This window comes from Rattus norvegicus, chromosome 10, assembly GCF_036323735.1.
Source record: "Rattus norvegicus strain BN/NHsdMcwi chromosome 10, GRCr8, whole genome shotgun sequence".
NCBI lineage: Eukaryota > Metazoa > Chordata > Mammalia > Rodentia > Muridae > Rattus > Rattus norvegicus.
Window position 1 is genome coordinate 101,489,394 of NC_086028.1, and position 22,963 is coordinate 101,512,356.

At 49.2% G+C, this 22,963-nt stretch overlaps 1 protein-coding gene and 1 pseudogene across 1 annotated transcript in view; both read left to right on the forward strand.

Moving 5' to 3' along the window:
• Nucleotides 1–1,102: 1,102 nt before the first annotated feature.
• Tmem94 (transmembrane protein 94) overlaps nt 1,103–22,963 on the forward strand; it is a 35,488-nt gene continuing 13,627 nt past the window's right edge. Inside the window, exons 1-2 of the mRNA NM_001427145.1 lie at nt 1,103–1,214; nt 13,445–13,574. Of these exons, the coding sequence (NP_001414074.1) occupies nt 13,551–13,574 (24 nt within the window). The 5' untranslated portion in view covers nt 1,103–1,214; nt 13,445–13,550. The remainder of the gene's footprint in view (nt 1,215–13,444; nt 13,575–22,963) is intronic.
• On the forward strand, nt 4,290–8,253 carry Dppa2l-ps3 (developmental pluripotency-associated 2 like, pseudogene 3; annotated as a pseudogene).

The window sequence follows — 22,963 nt, forward strand, 5'->3', positions numbered from 1 at the left end:
GTGTCTGAAGACAGCGACAGCGTACTCATATACATAAAACAAATATATCTTTAAAAAGAAAGCTGTATTTTATATATTTATGAGTACTCTTCAGATGCTGAAGGAAGTTCTCCAGCATGTTTAAGACTGTAGCCAGTCCATGGGGCAGTGGGGCCTGGAAATGGATACATATCTCTATCATGATGAGCGTGCATCTGTGGTTAAGTGGAGAGATTTGGGTTTCTCCATCTGTAATGATAAATTGCAGATGCTTGTGTGGAAGGAAAGTAACATGATTCTATGAGTGTTTAAGGTAACAGCTAAACTTGTTTAAACAGTTAAATCAGCAAAATGGCTCCTTGTTTAGCTGAAAAAAAAAGGCATTTTAATTGCATGGTTAAATTCATTAAAATTAGGAAGGGACTCTTTCTTCCCAGGGCCAGTTATGACCCTTTCTGACTTCATAAACAGATTTTTTTTTTTTTAAAGCAACCCTTCCAGACTTAGCTCTCTGGGAAAATGGAAGTAAATACTGACACAGGCTTATTTTGTTTTCCCAAGAGAGGGTTCCCAAGCGATTTCTCTTAATTAGTCTAGAAAAAAAAAATTGTTTTGAAGCTTGCTTTTCCTTTTAGATTTCAAATGAACTGAGGGTGACATAACAGTCTTGCTTTTGATTCTCCAGCTTTGGTTTGTACAAAGTATAAGTCCTGAGGGACTTTTAAAAAATAAGGAAGAATTGAAGAAAATACAGATAAGGCGATTTTGTAAGGGACTTTTTAAAAAATAGAAAAGGGCAGAAGGCATCGCCTGCCCATGGTTTTAAAGAAATTTAGTGGGTAAACTAATGGGGAGGAAATTGTATGATTGCCTCTAATCAAGTTCTCTAGGGCTGAAAACGCGGGAGCATCGTGCTCGAGGTAGGACCCAGGCTTCCCGGTAACACTTTAGAGCAATAATCACGCAATTCCGCCAGGTCCCGGAGGGGCGGCGGCGGTTACAGCTGAGCGCACTAAACAGCCAATGAAAAATCAGAAACTTCGCCTTCCTCATATTTCAACCAATCAGCGTCGATATCTTTGACTGATTGGCCTGCGCGTCTGTTACTGGGGGAAGGCGCCTCAGAGTTGCCCACAACGGACATGGCTGCAGCCCCTGGAGGCGGGGATGTGAAGTGAGGAGGGGGCAGGGAGGGGAGAGGACGCGGGCGAGGAAGACCGTCCGAGGGGGCCCGGGTAAGTACGAGAAGGCCCGCGGCCCGAAGTGGGGAACAAGGGGGCGTGGGGCTCGGCCTACTGCGCCCTCTGAGTTCTTACCGAAGGCAAGGAGCGTCTGGGGTGTGCACCTAGCAAGTGGCACCGAAAGGGGGTGTCTCTCTGTGGTGGAGTGGAGGGGCCAGCCGGCGCCTGCCTCCAACTCCTGGCCGGCTCCTTCCCTCACGTCCTCAAGGGTTTTTTTTTTTGTTTTTGTTTTTGTTTTTTTTTTGTTTTGTTTTGTTTTGTTTTGTTTTGTTTTCTTATTTTCCCTCTCAGTCCTGGCTTGCCCCTTGCCGGGGTCCCTCGTCAGAAATAAAGGTTGTGTCCAACAAAGAATCCTTGGCCCAGGTTCTCCGTGGCTGGGCCCCGGGCCAGAGGGCTGCCAATCCTGATGCCACGAGTGTTTATTTGTAGGCCTCTGGATGTCCCCGGCCCAAATAAAGACGGTTTTCTCCCACTGCGCGCGCTGTGCTCGCCGCCCGGAGCTGACAGAATCTCTGCGCCCGCCCGCCCGCCCGCCCGCTAGGCACTGTGAGGGACTTCTGGTTCATTGCAAGGCTGAGATGTTGCTAGTTGGGGTGTGCCTCCCCGCTTTTAGAGTCACATAAAGATACTTCGGAAGCTAGCAGAGCACCACAGCATGTGCAGTTCTGTAAAGCAATTTCCGTGTTATGCCCTCGTACTTTTCCTACCTCGAAACCCTAAAGTCAAAAGTCTAGGTAGGGTTCAGTACCTAAAATGTCAGATAAGAGTGATGGAGGGAATAGAAAAGTTTTGACAGTTGCTTCCAGAATCGGACCACTGTACAGTGTAGGCTCATCCTGGAGCGTAGTTCGGACAGATTTCACGGACACTCTGCAGCCTAACTTCACCGGCTTTATTAGCTGTCACTTCTATTGGGTTCTCTCTTGGCAGAATTACAATCGGGGAAACCCAGATTCTGACTAAGACAGCATTAACAAGCCACCCCTTTGATAACCAGTCCCCCCCAGATAGTTAGAAAGGCAACCGCCCTTGAATGTCCACCTCTTCTCATTCCAGTTGGTGCAAGGCCTCATAGATGATTAGAAGACAGACAAGAGGCTGACCAGGCAGGAAAGAAATCAGAAAACAACTTGACATTTCTATTTTAAGTGGTGAGGGAGTGCCAGCTCCCAGGGAAGAGCTTACCTCCTGAAGAACAAGTTGCCAATAAAGGTCACAGTCCTTGGGCTCCTCCCTGCCCCTTTCCCCTAAATTGGACTCCAGAACCAATTTCTATATAACAGTCAAATGCTTACTGCCTACACCCAAGGTATTATTTAACCCATCCTGGCCAGTCAGGTGTGAGCTGGAAAGGCCTTCAGGGCCTTTAAGGACACCCCTGATTTCTGAGTGAGAAGGCTCCCTCCCGGTCTCCACTGTACCTTCCAGTAAGGTAACCCTGCGTTGGTGTTTTTGTTGTTGTTGTTCTGTTCACTGCAGTGTCTTCCAGGGCTAAAAAGATAGGTTTCTTTAAAAACGGTTTGAAAGTCTAGTTTGCCCGCAGGCCTAGGTGAAGTAGGGGTTAGGCCACTGCTGAAGGGGGAATGTTTTCCCTCATGAAGACTCAGCCGGCGTGGTTTGGTGATCAGGGGTTTGTATAATAACCAGATTGGCCTGCGGTTGCCGGAATGGTAGTAAACAGTGCTGGTCACATGGTGTGGGAAGGAGACTGAGGGCCAGATTTCAACCCAACCTCCTGACGGAGTTTTAACGTAATCGTGTGATCTCGGTTTTTATAATTCCGGGATCCACTTGGAGAAGGCTCTGGTGATAAACGGCCTTCCTCAGGAGGCTCTCACAAACTACCAGGAGACAAGGAAAGATGCTATTGGAGAGAGACCCAGGTGAACTCCAGAGCATAAACCTGCTCTGAGGTGCTACAAACTCAAAAGACAGTGCCGCCTTGGTAATGTTAGGCAGAGCCAGAGTTTGCTGGGGTTTTTTTGTTTGTTTGTTTGTTTTTGTTTTGTTTTGTTTTGTTTGGTTTTGTTTCATTTGTTTGTTTTTTTAGTGGTGCTAAACTGTACATTTCATATTTCATGAGATACAGGGTCTGTAGCATTTAGCACATTTGGAATATTGTACGACGACCACCACCACTACCACCAATTTCTAAAATGTCATCATTTTCTTTACCTGAGACTACCATTAAATTCTAACTCTCTATTTTTTTTTTTCTTTTTCTTTTTTCCGGAGCTGGGGACCGAACCCAGGACCTTGCGTTTGCTAGGCAAGCGCTCTACCACTGAGCTAAATCCCCAACCCCCTCTATTTTTTTTTTAAGATTTATTTATTTATTTAATATATATGAGTACGTTGTCGCTGTCTTCAGACTCACCAGAAGGGGACATCAGATCCCATTACAGATGGTCGTGAGCCACCATGTGGTTGCTGGGAATTGAATTCAGCACCTCTGGAAGAGCAGTCAGTGCTCATAACCATTGAGCCATCTCTCCAGCCCCTAACTCTCTATTTGCCAATATTCCCATCCCTGGCAACTTGCATTACACTTTCTGTCTCTGTTGTTTCCAAATGCTCTAGAAAACTCACCTAAGAGAGATCACGTGATTGCCCCTTGTGACAGCTCCGTCCCTTAGCTCATTTTAAAGGCTCTGCCCCGTCCCCACAGTTCAACATTTTTCTTATTAGAATTTTCACTGCAAACTGGGTGGTGGTGGTGCTTGCCTTTAATCCCAGTACTTGGGAGGCAGAGGCAGGCAGATCTCTGTGAGTTCGAGGCTAACCTGCTCTAGAAAGCAAGTTACAGAACAGCCAGACTACCCAGAGAGACCCTACTTGAAAAACCAAAATATGTCTATATAGTCTATGTATATTTTTCTTTTCTTTCTTTTTTTTTTCTTTTTTCTTTTTCTTTTTTTCAGAGCTGGGGACTGAACCCAGGGCCTTGTGCTTGCTAGGCAAGCACTCTACCACTGAGCCAAATCCCCAACCCTCTCTATATATTTTTCACTGTATAAATTAATTGTACCGGGGGTTGGGGATTTAGCTCAGCGGTAGAGCGCTTGCCTAGCAAACGCAAGGCCCTGGGTTTGGTCCCCAGCTCCGAAAAAAAGAAAAAAAAAATTAATTGTACCTGATCCTGTGTCACATGAGGATGAGTTCACATAAATGTCTGTCATAGATTGAGCAACCCCCACCCTGCCCTGCCCCATCCCCCTCTCTCTCATCTCTCTCCTTTGTTCTCTAGAGCAGTGGTTCTCAACTCTGCTCATGCTGCGGCCCCTTTAATACAGTTCCTCATGTTGTGGTGACCCCCGACCATAAAATCATTTTGTTGCTACTTCATAATTGTAATGTAAATATCTGATATGGGTGGGGATTGAGACATATAGGTTGAGAATCACTACCCTAGATACGTTTGCTTCTCTTTTCATTGTGTGTGTGTGTGTGTGTGTGTGTGTGTGTGTGTGTGTGTGTGTGTGTGTGTGTGATTTTTGCATCTGTAAAATTCAGGAGCCAAGAATGAGATAACAACACAGTATTGATTCTCTCTAGTTATGTCCATTTCCTCATGGCTGAAAAAAAATATCCCCCTGGTGTCCATGTAGCACAATTTCCTTTTCCCTTCTCCTGCTGTTGGCCACCAAGGCTGGTCCCTTAACTCAGCTGTTTTGAACAGCACTGGTCAACATGGACATGCAAGTGTCTTCGATGTTGACTTGGGAGTCTTTTGGGATAAAATACCATATAGCTGGTTCATGTGCTAGTTCTGTTTTGAGGTTTCTGTTTGTTTTTTGTTTTTGTTTTTTCAATATAGGGTCTCTGTATATAGCCCTGGGCTGTCCTGACACTTAATCTGTAGACCCCGTTGGCCTCAGACTCAGAGACTTGCCTGCTTCTACCTCTTTAGGGCTTGGATAAAAGGCACTGAGGCCACAGCTGGCCTGGCTGTTTTGAATCTTTTGAGAGGCTTCCATACTGGACTTCCTTAGTGACTGAGTGGTTTTCATTCCCCCAGCAGTGGATGTTGGCTCTCTTGTCCATGTCTTGGCCAGCATTCCCTGTCACTTATTTTCTGAACAACTGCCGCTCTGATTCAGGGGAGGTGGAGTCTCAATGTAGTTTTGGTTTGCGTTGCTCTGACGGTTGGAGAAGTTGGGCAGTTTGCTGTATGTTTATTGGCTAGCTGCGTTTCATCTTTTGAGAACTAGCTGTCTGTTTTGTAAGCCTTTCATTGACTCAGTCGTTTGGTTTACTGCAGGCTAGCTTTTAGAGTTCTTTGTATATTCTATATATTAATATTCTGTCAGATGTCTAGCTAGCTAAGATCCCTCTTCCGTTCCACAGGCTGTCCCTTCACTCCATTAACTGTCGTCTTTGCTGAGCAAAGGCTTTTGGAGGTCATGAGGTCTCATGTGTGATTGCTGGCCATCTCTTTATTTTCTGCATTGGAATATTCAGTTGCCTTTGGTAAAGACTTCACCTTCTCTACTGAGTTCTCTTTGTACTTTTCTTAAAATCAATTGTCCAAAAACGTCTGGATCTATTTTTGGACTCTGAAAAACCATGCCAATACCGCACTGCTTTGAGTACTGTAGTGTAACAGTCCTTGACGTAAGGAGGACGCCTGTAACTTTTGTGTGCTTTTTCCTCCCTCTCCTTTGCTCTCCCCCTCCCACATCTCTTCCTCCCTTCTCCTTCTCTGACTTCTCTTCCTTTTCTGCTCTTTTGAGCCTCATTATCACTTGACAGATGGCCTGTCTTTCTCTTTCTCATGTTTCTACATCTTGTTGCTGCTCTCTGGAAGCCTGTTGTATCATCCTGCTCTTCCTCCTCTTCCTTTTATCCTCCTCCTCCTCCTCTTCCTCTTTTTCTTCTTCTCTTTTTTAATTTCCTTGTTGGCCAAGGTATCCGTCTGCAGCCCAGGCTGGCCTTAACCTTGTAATGCAGACCAAGTTGTATTTGAACGCATGGTGATCCTCTTGTCTCGGGCTCCTTAATGCTGGGAATATAGAGGCAAACCTCTGCATCTGCCTTCTCTGTTTTCTTCTCTGTTCTGTATTTCGGGGGCTGGTGAGACAGTTCATCAGCTCTCAAGCCCAGCCACTAGATTTCAATCCCTGCCCCATGTGACAGAAAGATAGAATCAACTCCTGCAAGTTGTCCTCTGACCTCCATGCATGTTCATCATAGCCAGGAATGACAGCACATGCCTTTAATCCCGGCACTTGGGTGGAGCGGCAGGTGAATCTCTGTAAATTTAAGACCAGCTAGGTCTACATGGTGAGCGAGCTCCAGGACAACCAGGGCTGTCTCAAAAACAAAAAGCCAACAGGTATGTGTTGTGCAACTGAACAAAGTATTCCAGGCATGCCGTGCTATAGCAGAGGTCAGATGTCCTCCTTGCTGGGAAGAAGACTGTCCATTATATGGACTGACTGATAATGAACTTCGAGTAGCTATGCTCACGTATTGGAATAGCATTGACTAAGTCATTTGTGGTAGTTCTGTACAGTGGTTTTCAAGCCTATGCTGAGGGCTTAATACTCTTCCCAGTTAAGCTGACCCTGTTGGATTTGGTTCATCTCTGCAACCTGTTGAGCCTTCCTTGGTTGCAGACTTTGATGTTTTTCCCAGGGTTACGTATGCTCTCTAAGAGTTTGATCACTATACCATCTGTTTTCTCACTCGAGCCACTGATAAAAATATTGACTAGAACTCAAAGGATAAAACTTGATAGCTTGCTGTTGAAAACCTTGATTTGGTATAGCATTAACACACACTAGTTCCCTTTGGGTACCAATATTTTTTTTCTTTTTTTTGGAGCTGGGGACTGAACCCAGGGCCTTGCGCTTGCTAGGCAAGCGCTCTACCACTGAGCTAAATCCCCAACCCCTGGGTACCAATATTTAATTACATATAGACCCATCAGATGTTGATTGGTGCACTGAGCAAGGCCGCTGTGCAAGCCTAGCTAATGGAGATTCTGTTAGAATTGTGGGCCTTTGTCTTCTCCCAAGCCTGCCTGAAAATGTCATACTTCAGCCAGGAGACTTACAACCAGAACCAATCTGAGCGAGGCTTGGATGAAGAAAGTCTGGTTTTAACGCTGGTCCCATATACTGAGGAGATAACCACGGAATATCCTACGGAATCCAATGTTTCTTCAACCATAGACCACAAACCCCCAGCCCGTTCTCAGGTGAGGTATGAGGGAATCAAACATCCTACAAGAACCATATTAGGCACCTGTCCTCCGGCCGCCCTGCCTCCGATTAAAAGTGTCCTGGAACCCTCTTCGGGACTGGTGTCGTCGTTATCATGACTTAAGTACGGATGGCAAGGAAGTTGAGGTTTATTTTAGACTTTGGAGACATTCATATTCAAAACAAGAATGTTATATTCCCAACACATCTCCTGAGGCCAAAAAGCTGTGTCCCAAGAAACCCAAGATTGTGTTCAGAGGAATTGGGCCTCCACGCAGCTGCCAAAGTGAGAAGCAGGAGACTGGTGTACTGGAAATTCTGACTTCAGCTCAGGGCTCCACATTCGTAGCCTGGGGAAGAATTGCTATGGGAGCTGCTCAGTCAGTGTCTGTGAATCGTTGTCCTCTCCCCTCTTCTTCTTCTTCTTTTTTTTTTTTTTTTAAGATTTTTTATTTATTTTATGTGAGTACACTGCTGTCACTGTCTTCATGCACACCGGAAGAGGACATCGGATCCCATTACAGATGGTTGTGAGCCACCATGTGGTTGCTGGGAATTGAACTCAGGACCTCTGGAAGAGCAGTCAGTGCTCTTAACCACTGAGCCATCTCTCCAGCCCCTCTCCCCTCTTCTGTAGAGGCCTTTCTGCCAGAAACCATTGGAGTCAGATGGCGTGTTGTCCATGGCAGTCAACGGCCTGCAGATAGGAAAGGCTGGGTTCGCCTGCAATTTTTTTTTTTTTTTTTTTTTTGGTTCTTTTTTTCGGAGCTGGGGATCGAACCCAGGGCCTTGCGCTTCCTAGGCAAGCGCTCTACCACTGAGCTAAATCCCCAACCCCACCTCCTCATGGTCTTGTGCTGCATTTGCTAAATGCTTAGCTATCTGAGAAATGGTATAGTTTTAGTGGGAAAAAAAAGGATTGTGTAGATGGACTGACAACACCTCATCCGGAGCCTTGGACCCAACTTGGTTTTGTGACCTTGGTTCTGAGCTGGGAGCCATCTTTCTTCCTGTGGCTGTTTTTTGCAGCTTTCTGTTTGTTTTGTTTTTGTTTTTTTTTTTTTTGCTGCTTGTTGTGGCAGACCAACAATTTTATATGTTACAATTTTATTACATCAAAATGTTACAACTTTCTTTTTTTTTTTTTCGGGGGGGGGGGGGGGGCTGGGGACCGAACCCAGGACCTTGCGCTTCCTAGGTAAGTGCTCTACCACTGAGCCAAATCCCCAACCCACTACAACTTTCTTCTAACTCTCCTGCATGTCGTGTCTTCCCTTTCTCCCTCTCATCTTTCTTCTTTCAACTCTGTAAAGTCTTGGAGTCACCTTAGTAACTGTCAGTGATTCCTCAAGGCCTCTGCCAGGATCAGACTCAGTCCTTCCAAGGGACTTTCCTGGCCTTTTAAATTACACTTTTATCTGTTGACTTTCTGTGTGTGGGTGCAGGCTCATGAGTGTCATGGTGGGTGTGGAAGTCAGAGGAGGACCTGTGGGGCCAGAGGTCCTCAGGTCCTTAGCCAGCAGGGGTCATCATCAGCTGAGCCATCTCACCAGCCCTTAGTGATCTGGTTTTTTTTTTTTTTTTTTTTTTTCCTTTTTTTTTTTTTTCCGGAGCTGGGGACCGAACCCAGGGCCTTGCGCTTCCTAGGTAAGCGCTCTACCACTGAGCTAAATCCCCAGCCCCTAGTGATCTGTTTTTACAGCGGCCCCCAAGCTGTAAGTTTCCCTGCGACTCATGCTTTTAGTCCTAGCCATTCGGGAGGCTGAGAATGGAGGGCTAAGAGTTCGATGCTCTCTGCGTGACACTGCGGTGCCCACACTGCGTGTATGGTTCCATGTGCTTATAGTCCCAAGTTCTCGAGAAACTGAACCAATCCAAGCAGATCTCTTTTTCCTGAGGAAGAGCTGTCTTATACCACAGAAGCCATCACCCCTTACCCTCCTCTGTGAAGCCTACGGACCTTAGTATGATGTTGGTTGCTTTCTGTTGCTAAAGTCCCAAAATACTCGCTGAGGAAAGAGGAGGTTCTTTGTGGCCCCTGGTTTCATGGATGGACTCATATACAAGGTACTCTTCATGTCCGCCTTGCACCACACAATCTGATTTGAGACTCAGTTAAACTGCTGAGTGTTACCACTCAGTTTTGCCCCCTGCCTTACCATGGGATAGTTCTCCTCCAGCAGGAGACTGAATTTGTTCATCCATCTTCCTGCGAATGGACAGTTGAACTGATCCTCTGATTTGGGGCTGTTTTGAGTAAAAATGAGGGTAACTGATTTATTTTGCGTGTGAATTTGTGATCGTATGTGCTATATCATGTATGGAAATCAGAGGACAGCAGCTTGCAGTCCATTTCCCCTTTATACATGTGGGCACCAGACACTGAGCTAAGCTTGTCAGGTAGCAAGGGCCCTCCACCCACTGAGCCATCTGGCTGGCACCAGAAATATCATTTATATTTTAACCTACAGCCTTGTACTTGAAGATCCCTTGCCATTTTCTGGAGACTTATTCAGTCTGTAAACAGTGTCTGAGTTTAAACTGTGACCCACGCAGCTCTTATAAAGCACACCATGTAATTGGGGCTGGCTTACAGGGTCAGAGGCTCAGTCCATTTTCGTCATGGCGGGAAGCATGGCAGCCTACAGGCAGACATGGTGCTGGAGGAGCCAAGAGTTCTACATCTTGATCCACCGTCAGCCAGGAGAGAGCTGTATTTTGCAGACAACCAGGAGGAGGGTCTTGCTTCTGCCCTGGGCAGCGCTTGAGCATAAGACCTCAACACCCACCCACCTCCACAGTGCCAACCTTCTTCCAATAAAGCCTCACCTATTCCAATAGGGTCACACCTCGTAACAGTGCCAGTTCCCCTGGGCCAAGCATATTTAAACAGAAACAGTCTATCTTTTAAAAAATAATTTCTAAATTAAAATCTAATTACATCATTTTTCCCTTTCCCATTCCTCCCTCCAACCCTTCCCAGGCACCCTTCCTCTCATCCCTCTCAAATTCACTCCCTCTCTTATTGGTTTGTTGGCTTTGTTTTGTTTTGTTTGAGACAGGATGTATGTAGCCCTGGCAGGACTAGAACTTACTATGTGGACCAGACTGTCCTCAAACTCCCAGAGACCCTCCTGCATCAACATTCCTAGTGCTGGGATGAAAGGCGTGCTCCACCATACCTAGCAAGCCCCCCCTTTTTTAAAATAATTATTTATTCATTTATTTAGTATATATGAGTACACTGTAGCTGTCTTCAGAGGACATCAGGTCCCATTACAGATGGTTGTGAGTCACCATGTGGTTGCTGGGGAATTGAACTCAGGACCTCTGGAAGAGCAGTCAGTGCTCTTAACCACTGAGCCTTCTCTCCAGCCCCACCCCCCTTTTAATTGTTACATATATGTCCATAAATATACACTTAGGAATATATATTCCCAAACACATACAACCTGCTCAGTTCATGTGGTGATGTTACTTGCGTGTAAGTAAGCTTAGGGCTGTCCACCAGTTCAGGGATTCTTCCTCGGGAAGACTGTTCCTCTCCCTCTCAGAGATCCTTAGTTTCCATGATCAAGTCTGGTCTAGGCAGTTATGTTGGTGAGGCATCATGGGTGCAGCTTTCCTGACATTCCCAAGAGATAAAATCTCACAGTGTACTTCCTGTTTCCTTGGCTCTTACAACCCTCCACCCCATGTTCTGCTCTATCCCTGGGCCTGGGTGTGGGAGATGGACTGTATCTGTGTCAGGCCACTAGCTCCCTGCCATTTTGATCTGTTGTGGTTTTCTGGAATGGTCTACATCTTTTGCAAGGAGACATTTCATTTCAGTCTTTACACCTTCTGTTTCCTTTCACTCCACCTTAGTTTTGAGTTCTTATTCTTTCTTGTTATATAACTTAATAAATTGACTCATTTATCAAGTGTGTGTGTGTGTGTGTGTGTGTGTGTATGTGTGTGTATGTGTATGTGTGTGCATGCATGTGTGTGTTCACTCATGGCCACCATGCACACATGGAGGTCAGAGGACAACTTATAGAAGCTGGTTCTCGGGCTGGAGAGACGGCTCGGCGGTTAAGAGCACTGACTGCTCTTCCAGAGGTCCTGAGTTCAAATCCCAGCAACCACATGGTGACCCACAACCATCTGTAATGGGATCCGATACCTTCTCTGGTGTGTCTGAGGACAGCTACAGTGTACTCATATAGATAAAAAAAATTAATAAAAAATATTAAAAAAAAGAAGAAGAAGAAATAGGTTCTCTCCTTCTGTCATGTGGGTTCCAGGGTTCGGACTTAGGCTTGACAGCGTGAGCCCTTACTCTTAACCTAGGTGGACTTGATCGTCCTTTCTTGTTGCTAATGAGAGTAGCAGCTACTATTTATCAAGTACCAAATACTGTGCCAGGCCCCTCACATGTACCACTTTTACATAATTCTCATGACGCTGCTGTAAATATCTATTGCCACACCCCCCTAAGGACAAGTAGTAGAGGCTGAGGAGGACAAACAAGTGACCAAGATCACCCAGCATTCGGGAGCTTTGAACCCACGTGTACTCATCTAGTTTGACACTTGGACTTTTTCACACTGAGCTCTAGGCAGAGCTGGCCCTTTAAGGATTCCACTCCTGATTTCAGGTCAGATGCTAAAGACAGTTGTCTTCCAGAATCCCATGTATGGAATGATGGGAACACAGAGACTCTTAGAAAAATGTCATGTTCCTGGCTGCCCTCTGCACTGCCGTGGTTCCAGCTGGCCACAGTTATTTCCCGCTGGTTGTGTTGGCAGAAGGCATAGGAATGATCCCCTTCTGGATCCTGGAGACTCTCCCTGCCTGGTTAATACCTTCTTCAGCCTGCAGGGGTGGAGTGGATGGGGACCTCTTCCATAGCTGTGACCAGGGTTCAGGCTGCCTGGTCAGGGTGGCCTTGGGCAGGAGTGGTGTGTCCTCTAAGGATGCAATTTCAGTTGAATGTCACCGCTTTGCAAGGCCACTTCCAGCGTCACTATCTCTGACCTGAGTAGATGGCTCAGCTCAGATTGGAGGACCAGGCTGAAAGGAAGGGGTAGGGAGAGACTTGGTAGCATGGCAGGTGACATTAGCTTGGGTCCTGCCTTGAAGAATGGGGTAGGATTTGGGAGTGAAGACGGTGGCTTCAGACCTGAGCTTCCCGGCTGGCCCTCTGGACATAGATATTCAGTCGTTTCTCGACAGCTCTTTTATGGGTCAGCTCTTCTGGGCCTCTGATTCCTCATAATAAGGTTGGCTGCAGGCCAGAAAGAACTGCCCTCCTCAGCAGGTTAGCGCTTTCTCTGAGAGGAAGCTTCCGGTTCCAAACCAGACTACTCGGTGTCACTTCTTACTGAGAACATGCCCTGATCTGAGATTGTGCAAGGTGTGGTGGCTGCCAGGATGGGAGAGTGTGGGTCAGGGCTCAGGTGGGGCCGGCTGCGGAGGATCAGAGCCAGGCCATAGCACACCCTAAGCGTGTGTTCTGTCCCATGTGCATTCCGGCCCCTGGGCTGACCGCATTTCCCAGATACCTGCTTGACCTTCATCACACCGGTCGTCAGGGCGGCTTGCTGGGTCTTTGCAGGCTTCTGCCCAAGTTGTCTCTGTCTAGCACTACACAAGAGGCTCAGAAGACCTATGTGCACATGGAGAGTGTGTGTCTGCTTCTGTCAGGTCTTTCCATCCCCCAGCCCCCAATGTCCCCGATTACTTGTATTAGACTCCAGATGACGTTACTACTGACTTTAACCCCAATTTTAAGATGACGCTGATACTCTAATAAATGTTCTACCTGTGTGCTGGGTGTCTCTGATTCAGAGTACACAGGGAACAGAAAACAGAATGCCTCTGAAAATGGAGGTTGAAAGACAAGGGCTGACTCCCGAGGCCTGTGCTGCTGGAGGGCCAGGCCAGCAGGGTGCTGGTGGGCTGTGGCTCAGTTGAGATGTAACACAACAGTCCTGTGACCTTACTTACGGGATTTCTTTCCACTTTCCCCCCCAGATGCTGTGACTGTGACACGCTCACCGGGGTTTGTCCATGTTGGGGAGGAAGCTTCCTTCCAGGTGTGACCGCACTCATCTGGGCATGTCTGAAGTACCCTGGGCCCATGGACCTGAAGGAGAAGCATCTGGTGGGCCCCGCTCTGTTGCTGTGTGGCTGTTGTGGGGGTGTCTCTACTGGGTTCTCCTCACCTGGGTTTCCTGGGAGACCTTCAGCTCAGTGTTTTACAGTGAATGTGAGGCAGGGAGCTCTGAAGTTTGTTGGGAATACAGCGAGGACCCCTCCTTGGAGGTTGGTATTGCCTGGCTGGGATGAACAGGGTTTAAAGGTGGCCCAGTTAACACAGCCGCACGACGGCAGGCTTTCTGATTGGGTTTGATCCCAAGCCAGTCTTGCCCAGAGCTGTGTAATTTGGTTTGTTTGTGCTATGCTAGGGCTGTGCCCCAACCTGCCTGGCCATGTTGAAGACGGTTGGGCACCCTGTCTGTGGTTAGGGACAAGCGCCTCATCAGATTCCAAACACAGCTGTGTGTTCATCAACGGGACTGCGCTGGGCCTAGTGGTACAGGTCTGTAATTCCACTTACTCTGGAGGCCAAGGCTGAGGCAGGAGAATTTCAAATTCAGGGCCTGTCTGGAGTACAAAGTGAGCCCAAGGCTGCCTTTGACAACTTTGTGGGTCAGCTCTCCACCCCTTAAATCAGCCAGGCTTGAAGAGGCCAGACAGTTGAGGTCTGGGCCTAGCCTCAGGTGTGGTCTAACGATGGAAGTAGGTTTAGAGTATTTCTCTCCTACGGCTAGGACTGCCCCGCCCCATCCCGTTAGGAAGTCCTTGTGTCTCTTGCTTGCCTGCTTTCCGCATATCCTACTAATACCTGCTCACCGGGTCATCCCCCAGGGAGTTCACGAGCACACGAGTGAGTCCTGGGAGTGAGTCCTGGACTAGAAAGCCACAGACCAGCACCAGCCATATTTATGGAGCATTGGCCTTAGAGGCCAGGAAGATGGCTCTCAGCTTGTGGGGGATTGCAGTCTAGTTGAGGGTAGGAAGGATAGTCAGTTTAGTAGTAGAGCCCACTGGGGTTTCAACCTGCACAGGACATTTTTTAAAAAACTTCTTTTATTTATTTATTTGTCTGTCTGTCTGTTTGTTTGCTTACTTACTATGAATGTGTATGTAATGGTGTGTGGAGGGGCACACATGCCCAGCATGCAGGGAGAGGTCCGAGGACAACTTTATGGAGTTGGTTATCTCCTTTCTTCTTTGCTTGGGTTCTGGGAATCAAACTTGGGTCACCAGACTTGAGTGGTGAGTGCTCTACCCACTGAGCAATCTTGCCAACCCAGCAAGAATCTCTTCAATAATACAGTGGGCTTGAAAGATAGACCTGTAGCCCAGGGCTCTCAGAAAGTTTCTTAGAGAAAAAGGGTAGGAGGAGTTTGTGTGGTGACACTTGTTGCTCAGGTGGTCTGTAGTCAACGTCTCTGCTGCGGGATGATTTTGGCTCCCCATCCCCTTTCAGACGCCCCAGTCTCCAGCCTGACTGGAAGTGCCTGGTGGGGGAGCCGCTGCAGCTGACAGATTGGGCCCCTGCTCTGAGATGACAGGGCCACGTTCCTGTCGTGGAAGCAGGTGGCATGGAAAGTGGGTGGTGAGCAGGTGTACTGTGTTGGTGCCCTCTAAGGTGTGCCTGGGAGCTGGGAGTGATTTGCCTGAGTGGTTTCCACCCTGGCCATGACTTCCAGGTCGGTCGGAGCCTAGGGACTGGAGTCTTTCTCAGCGGCTACGGCTGATAGTCCTCACAGAGACTGGCACAGAAGCCGACCCCGCCTATCCCTCTTTCCTGCTCCCAACAAAGACTTCCTGCCCTTAACCTCTGGACTGCCCGGCCCCTCCTTTCTGTCCCCATTCAACTGTTTGGCAGGGGCCCCACAGGGAGGTACACAGGCCAGCTAGGGGGAGGGGAGAGGCTGGCCTGTGCTGGGAGGCTCTCTTTTCCCTTCCAGCAGCTGGAGAGGGTGTAGTCTAGGAGACAGAGGGCCCTGGAGAAACACGCTCAGTCTTCAGCCTGCTCTCTAGCAGAGGGACCCATTAGGTTGTCCTCACTCCTGGGCTGTTATATTGCCGTACTAGAGATGGCCTGCCCATTGGGAGAGGAAGGTCCAGCCCCCTCCCAGTGCCTTACCTCTCTCTTTACCCAGTGCCTGTGCACGTTCTTTCTTTCATGCCAAACTAGGGGCCCAGAGCCATGGTTTTAGAGCCCTAGTCACTAGGCCCTGCTTTTGCCTGCCTCTGGGCTTGGTGGCTCACGCCCTTAACCTCAGCACTCAGAGTTTGAGGCCAACCTGGTCTCCATAAGTTTTTTCAAGACAGCCAGAGTTATATAGAGAGACCCTGTCTCAAACAAACAAACAAACAAACAAACAAACAAAAACAAACAAACAAATCAAACCAAAAAGAGATTCAGGCATCCCCAGGTCCCTGGTGTGCCTAAATGCAGGGTTGCCTTAGTGGATCAGCAGCCTGTGGGATCCCTGTGACCCCTGGAAGGAAGGTGTTGAAATCCTGAGAAACCCTCTGAGCTGGCCTTACCGTCTCCGTACTGGCTCTTCCTCGGCCAGACTCCTGAGCCTCCTAGAAGTCCCGGCTGGAATCCCTGCTGTTCCCCTCCCCCACCCCTGCAGGATGTGCTGCTATTAATAAGGTACCGGTCCTCTCCCTCCTTCCAGCAGCTCTCATCACTGTGGAAAGCTTCTGTTGGCTGGGTTGGCAGGGAACTCTGGTGGGTGATGCGCTCAGCCACAGCAGGGCTCCCAACCTCGCCCAGTGACCTGGGGCCCGGTGGACAGGTAGTCTGGGAAGAGAGCCAGTGTTTGTGTCCCTCAGGGTACCTGGATACCAGCATTTGCCCCCGGAGGGTCCCAGGCCCCTGACAGCTTCTTTCATCTGCCCAGTGCCCCTCCATCCATCTGGCTGTCCTCTAGCTGCATCTTGCCTCCATGCTCTCCCTGCGTTGGCCCCCTCCAAAGGGACATCTCTCAGGCATCTGGTAAATTGTGAGCCAACTTTTGCCTCTCGACCTCTTTTCTTCAGCCTCCTCCTTCCTCTCTCTTCCCTCCCTCCCTCCCTCCCTCTCAGGGCTGCTGTTGCTGCCTGCTGCTTCCTCCTCCTCCCTCCCTGAATCTGCAGCGTGACTGGAAAGAGGCTGAATTAATCAGCAGATTGAAGCTCCGCTCTGCTGCGCCCAGTTCTCTGCAGCAGCAGCAGCTCGCACACCTTCCAGCCCCGGCCCCTTGCACTGCACTCACACACCTTCCGGCCCCAGCCCCTCTGCCTTTCACAGTCTCCCTCTTCTCCCTCTCTCATTCTCTTCTGCCGCTTGCTTCCCCTGTCCTTGCGGGTGGTGTTGGGAGTCACTACCCCTGGCTGCTTATTCCTCAGGCTCTGCCCCATGCTCTTCAAGCAGGCAGAGCTATGGATACCACACCAGGGCAAGCACGGCGCGGTGAGTATCACAGCTTGACTCAGTTCTAACCATGCCTTCTTCCCTGCTTATGGAGGAGTCTTTGGTTGTGGCTGCCAACGGAGTCCTGAAGATGCAGTGGAACAGGAGGCAGCCAGACTGAGCCCGACACAGCCAGGTCTCTGGAAGGAGGTTGGGACTGAGTGCCAAAAAAGCTAGCATGTCTTGGAATGGCCAGCCAGGTTTCCAAGTTACCCAGAGCAGCTTTGGGGATTGAATTTCCCAGAGGAGAAAAGGATGCTAGGACCCAAGGCACTTGCGCTCTCTCTCTCTCTCTCTCTCTCTCTCTCTCTCTCTCTCTCTCTCCATATACATATATATATATATATATATATATATATATATATATATATATATATATCAAAAATACCATCACTTCACCATACTGAGGGGACTGTTTTTCTGCTGGATCGCTCAGGTAACAGAGTCAGGGGTCAGACTCAGGGTGGTTTTTTTCTGGGTTTCAGTGGCTGCTGAAGGTGGGTGAGGTCCATGTAAGAAAGAGTACCAGGCTACAGATGAGTCCAGATGTGCCCAGCCAGATTCTTAGGGTTGGGTAGTGGCTGACTCTACTTCAGGGGCTCGGGGTTGTGCTGAGCTCGACTTGACTCCCCTCTGCCTGTACCGATTAAGGCAGCTGTGATGGGGTGGCCTGGTGACAGGGACCAGCTGACTGTACCTGGTGGTCATCCGTTGTCAAGGTTACCAGTAAAGGTCTAAATTTGTAACCTGCCTTCCTGGATGTAAGGCCATGATTTTGTTGCTTCCGAGACAGGTAGCGTAGGAAGAACAGTTGCTGTGTGGAGAGAACCTCAGGTGTGCTCTGCAGGGACACAGGCGAGGTGTGGGGCTTCTTGGTGAGGTGGGTGAGAAAAGGGCCAGTGTCCAGCTATTGGAGGGTTTATTAGACAGCTCCATCCACCTTGGCAGCAGCTGGGTCCTGCTCAGCACTAGGTTACTGTTGGCGACTTGTCAGTTGCCTTGCTGTTGTCATTGTTGTTGTTGCTGTCGCCCACATGAACGCTAAGTCCCACTAGTACTCTTCTTTAACCCTGAAACAGAGAAGCAGCCCCGCTTGTGATGGCAGCCAGCTTCCCCTGAGCAAAGACTTCCTCTTTGCCTGGCATGGTGGATAAATCTCAGTGCTTCGGAGGCAGAGGCAAGCAGGTTTCTGACTCTGAGGTCGACTAGATCTACACAGTGAGTTCCAGGCCAGCCTGAGCTACAGAGTGAGACCCTGTCTCAAAAATTGAACCAAACCAAACCAAACCAAACCAATCCCTGTCTTTCTCTGTTTGCCTTTGCTCTGGCCGAATGTGAGCTCCAACAATAGTGGGAAGGGCTGGTTCTGCCTGAAAGACTTCACTGTCCTCCTGTCCTGGTCCCTCTGGGCTGGAAGCCTCACTCCTGGCCCCAAGAATGTGTCTAGAGGTTCCGCAGCAGGGAAAGCTGAGAGCTTTTAGCATCAGAGAGGCAGGAGAGATCTCTTGTTAGCCTTGGAGCGTAATTAAAACACATCAAAATGTTCCCCACCCTCTCCGACCTCCATAGGTAAAGAGAAACTGACTGTACACAGTTGACTCAGGTGACTTGTTGTTTGGATAATAGGAGCTTCCTGCAGTCTCTCCAAGGTGCCCAGGGACATGGAGGACCCTGCCTCATTCTACTGAGAAGGTGGCTCTGCCTGCCTGTTCCCTTCCCACCTGTCCTGCATCTCCTTCAGAAAGTATGGTTCCCACCAAGCTCCTTAGCTCTGGATCTTCTGCCACTGGGGAAAAGCTAAGACACAATGAGGGAAACAGAGATGTGACCCTTTACTCTGTCCCATCTGCCACCCAGAGGTGAGCCCAATGGGCTTAGCCGTTGACATCGTTGAAGTCTGGGGAGCAGACTGGCTCAGAAGGCCGTCCTCACCACAGGGCCAGCCTGTGTGGGCGGGCACTTCCTTTGGGCAGCGTGTAATTACAGAATAGCTTATTTTCCCTGTGCTGCACTGTCTTTAATCCCCTGTCTGGAGTTGGTGCCCCCGGCCAGACACAACATGTAGGGGCAGAAGTGTGCAGACAGCTCTGGAGGTGTCTTGTCCAGGGGGCATCTGTTACCCTCTGACCATGCCTCACTTACCTGGAGAGGAGCAGAGCACCTGAGCCAGGGAAATCAAGCAATGATTGGCCACACAGTCCTGTGCATGGGGTGGCACATGCCTTGAATTGCACACAAATAGGATCCCTGGTATTGCCTGTCAGTACCTCAACTTTCCAGAATGGAAAGGAGGCAGTGACAATGTCAGGGAGCTAACGAGTGGCTACAGGCCCAGCTAGAGGTTATGCCTCCCTGGTTCTCTGGCTTCTCCTCAGAGGTTTCTCTCAGTCTGACTGGGAACTGCTCTCTCCTGAGAGTGAGGTCCTAGCCCAAGGTCCAGCAGCTTGCTAAATATCCCCATGGCCCTCTGCAGTCTGCCTGCACCCTTTTTCCTCCTTTGTCCCCAGTTTCTTGCACATGCAGCCCTTGTCTCTTCCTGTGGTCCTCCCCCATTTTATACTTCAGGACTTTCAGAGGTGTGGCCTCTGAATCCTACCCATGCCAGGAACTCTTGGATCAGGCTGTGGAGAGGAAGCTGGGGAAGACTGAGTCCAAGAGAGCAGGAGTGAGTGAGGGAAGGTGCTGGGAGCCCAGGCTTCTTATCCTGGCTGCCGATCCTCCTCCCTCCTTTGACAGGGAGGAACAGCCCAGCCTGCCCCAGCTCTGGCTCTTTGTCTGTCTTCTCTAGAGCCCCACTCAGGCCTCTGGCCCTCTGGAAGGTTGTATAATAGACCCTAGCCGCACTGTACACTTGCTTGTTTTGGACTCTGGTCTCCAGAGGCCAGGGGTCTTACTGGATTTAGGTAAAGAAGCTAAGAATCTTGCGGTGAGCACATTCTGGAAAGTTGAGGTACTGACAGGCAATACCAGGGATCCTATTTGTGTGCAATTCAAGGTATGTGGCATTGGGTCCCTGCCCTTCAAGCCTGGCAGCTTCATAGTCATGCAGGGGTGTATCCTCCCAGGGCCAAAGCCAAGTGACCAAGGAGAAAGCCAGGGGATGCCTTTGGAACTAGGCCAGAAAGAGAAGTGCAGAATGACAGTAGGCAAAGCTGAAGCAGGTCCCTGCAGAGGGCAGACAAGGGGGCATTAGCGTGGAGACATAAGACAAGGAGTCCAGGCAGCAAGGTCAGTGTGTCCCCACGGCCCTCATCTGGATTCCTCAGGACAGCCTTGAGGCTGTCTAACGATCCATTGGTTTTGCTTGGACTTTTCCTGATGAGAGCTCTTCGGGTGGCCTCTGAGAAGGACCTGTTACCCTTCAGGACTTCTGCCTCTCTGGCCCATCCATTCCCTAACATTTGCAGCTGTAGCTCTCCACGCCCCCATCAGCCTCATCCCAGAAGTTTTGATGCAATGGGGTCAGGGTGCTGGACAGGCAAGTCTCTGAGAGCCACAGATACAGGCTTTGTGTTGACATCCCCAATTGAGGTGTCACTGGGGTTGATGAAATCACTTGTGTGGTCATCCATTCTCATATCCGTCCAACATGTGTGAGTGCAGTACCCTCTGCTGTGGTTCAGTGGGGAGGGCCTGTGGAGACGGGAGAATCCAGTACCTATTTTCAAGGAATCCAAGGTACAGTGAGCAGGGGAGGCAGACATGCAGGCTGAGAACCAGGTTGTACCAGTGCTGTCAGAGTACAGACCTAAAGTGAAGCCCTGGGCTTTAAGGAATCATCCCCCCACACGGGGGCGGGGATGGGGGGGGTGGGGAATACATGAGCCATCTTGAAAAAAGAGTTGTCTGTGGCAAGAGCATCCTTGGTTAGGAAGTACACAGAGGACTTTGCTGTGAGCTACGGGACCACGGACTGCGGAAGGGACAGCAGGGAGATGCTGGGAAGCCACAGAGCCTATGGCCTCCCAGAGCAGGCACAAGGGTTTGAGTGGGTTTTAATGGTCAAGGAGAGGAACCTGGAGAGCTAACTCGGGATCAGGGTGCCTGAAATCAAGTCTGATGACCCAAGCTAGGTCCCTGGGACCCATCTGACAGAGGAGAGAACTGAGCCCTGGAAGCTGTCCTTTGACACAGTCCACCAAACATAATACTAATGGAGACCTGCAGGGAGTTGGCTGTTTAGGCTCTTGCTGGCCGGGGTGTGGCAGTGAGTTTGGAGAACGTTAGAGGCGAGGTGGGAGGGAGAGGGGTGTGTGTAGGCAGGGGAAGGTGGGAGCCCAGAATGTTGGAGAGGGGACTGGGGAGGTGCAGTGGAGAGATGACTCTGGCAGGGAGGACTGGGGTTAGTTTGGAGTTTTGGGATGTTTTCTGTTTCCTATGAAGCAGGTCAGGAGACTGACTTGTATGTGGAACAGGGGACTGGCTGGGAGTGCAATGCAGACTTTGCAAGCATACAGATGGTAGGTGACTCCACAACTGACAGGGACCGCCCTGGAAATAGGCCCTGGAAATAGCCAGCCGTAGGTGAGAACAGCCTGTGGGGAGAAGGGCAAGGAAGCAGAGCTGGCTGCTCACCCTTAATCCAAGCACCCGGGAGGCAGAAGCAGGCAGATCTCTGAGTTCCAGGTTAGCTTTGTCTACATGGAGAGTTCTGTGACTACACAGGGCGACACAGTGAGACTCTGTCTCTAAAAACAAACAAAACAAAACAAAAGAGGAAACAGCATGGGTGGTTCTCAACAAACACTGGCTGTGAGGTCCCTCAACTTACCACGACTAGTCCCATGCTCAGGGCAGCTGTGGGGACAGGAGAGTGTGCTGGGGTCGGTGTGGCCTTTCCCTAAGAACAGCCAGTTAGCTTTTTCCTGAGGTTGTGTCCTGCCTAATCTTTAGTGTTACAGAATTCTCTTGTGCAAAATAGTGGTGTTAGAACGTAAAGGTGGTAGGGTTTTCTATTTTTTTCCTTAATTTTTAAATATTATATTTTTGTGTGTGTATGTGTGCATGCGTGTGTGTGCGGTGTGTATGTGTGTGTGATGTGTGTGTGTGTGTGTGTGTGTGTGTGTGTGCATGTATGTGTGTAGGTCTTGGACAACTTGGCTCTTTCCTTGTACCATGTAGATCCTTTGGACTCAGGTCATCATGCTTAGCAACCTTGGCCTTTCCTGGCAGAGCCATTTCACCAGCTCTAAGTTCTTAAATGTCCTCCCCAGAAACAGTTAACTAATGTCTCTGAATGAGTTCTCTGAGAGAAGTAGACATCACAGGGATGTGATGCACACCTGTGAAATCCTAGCACTTAGGACGCTCTGTGAGCTTGATGCCAGCCTCATCTACATACTGAGTTCCGGGACTGCCAGGAATACATGGAGAGACCTGCCTCAAACAAAACAAAACAAAACCACCACCAACAACAAAGAAATAGATATCATTTGGCCTTTGGAATCTAAAAGACCCATGAAGTAAAATGGGGGTGGGAGCAAGAAGAGGCTGATGAGGCAGGAAGACCGTCCAGCTCAGTGGGTCAAGGGCAGAATGAGAGGGGTGGTGGAGGAAAGAGGTTATTATAGATAAAAGAGAGCACATAGCCAGAGGCAGGGACATGTGGGAGAGTCCAGAGTGGATGTGACCAGAGTCCCGTGAGGAAAGGGGGGAGGGAAAGGGAAAGGGAAAGGGGAGGCAGGAGAACCAGGTGCAACAGCCAGGAGGGCAAAGGTATAAAAGGGGTAAATAACCAAAATGGAGAGCTCGGGTGGGCATGGGGTGCAAGCCAGGAGGATGCTGGGAGAACCTGGCCAGGTCTGCTTTGATGTGTTAAATGGCTCCTCAGCCGTTTGTCCCAGGGTTTAAAACCTAACTTAAAAGTACTTTTTGTTTTTGCTTTTTTTTTTTAAATCTATTTATTTTTATCGATATGAGTACAGTGTAGCTGTCTTCAGACACACCAGAAGAGGGCATCAGATCCCATTACAGATGGTTGTGAGCCTCCATGTGGGTGACTGGGAATTGAACTC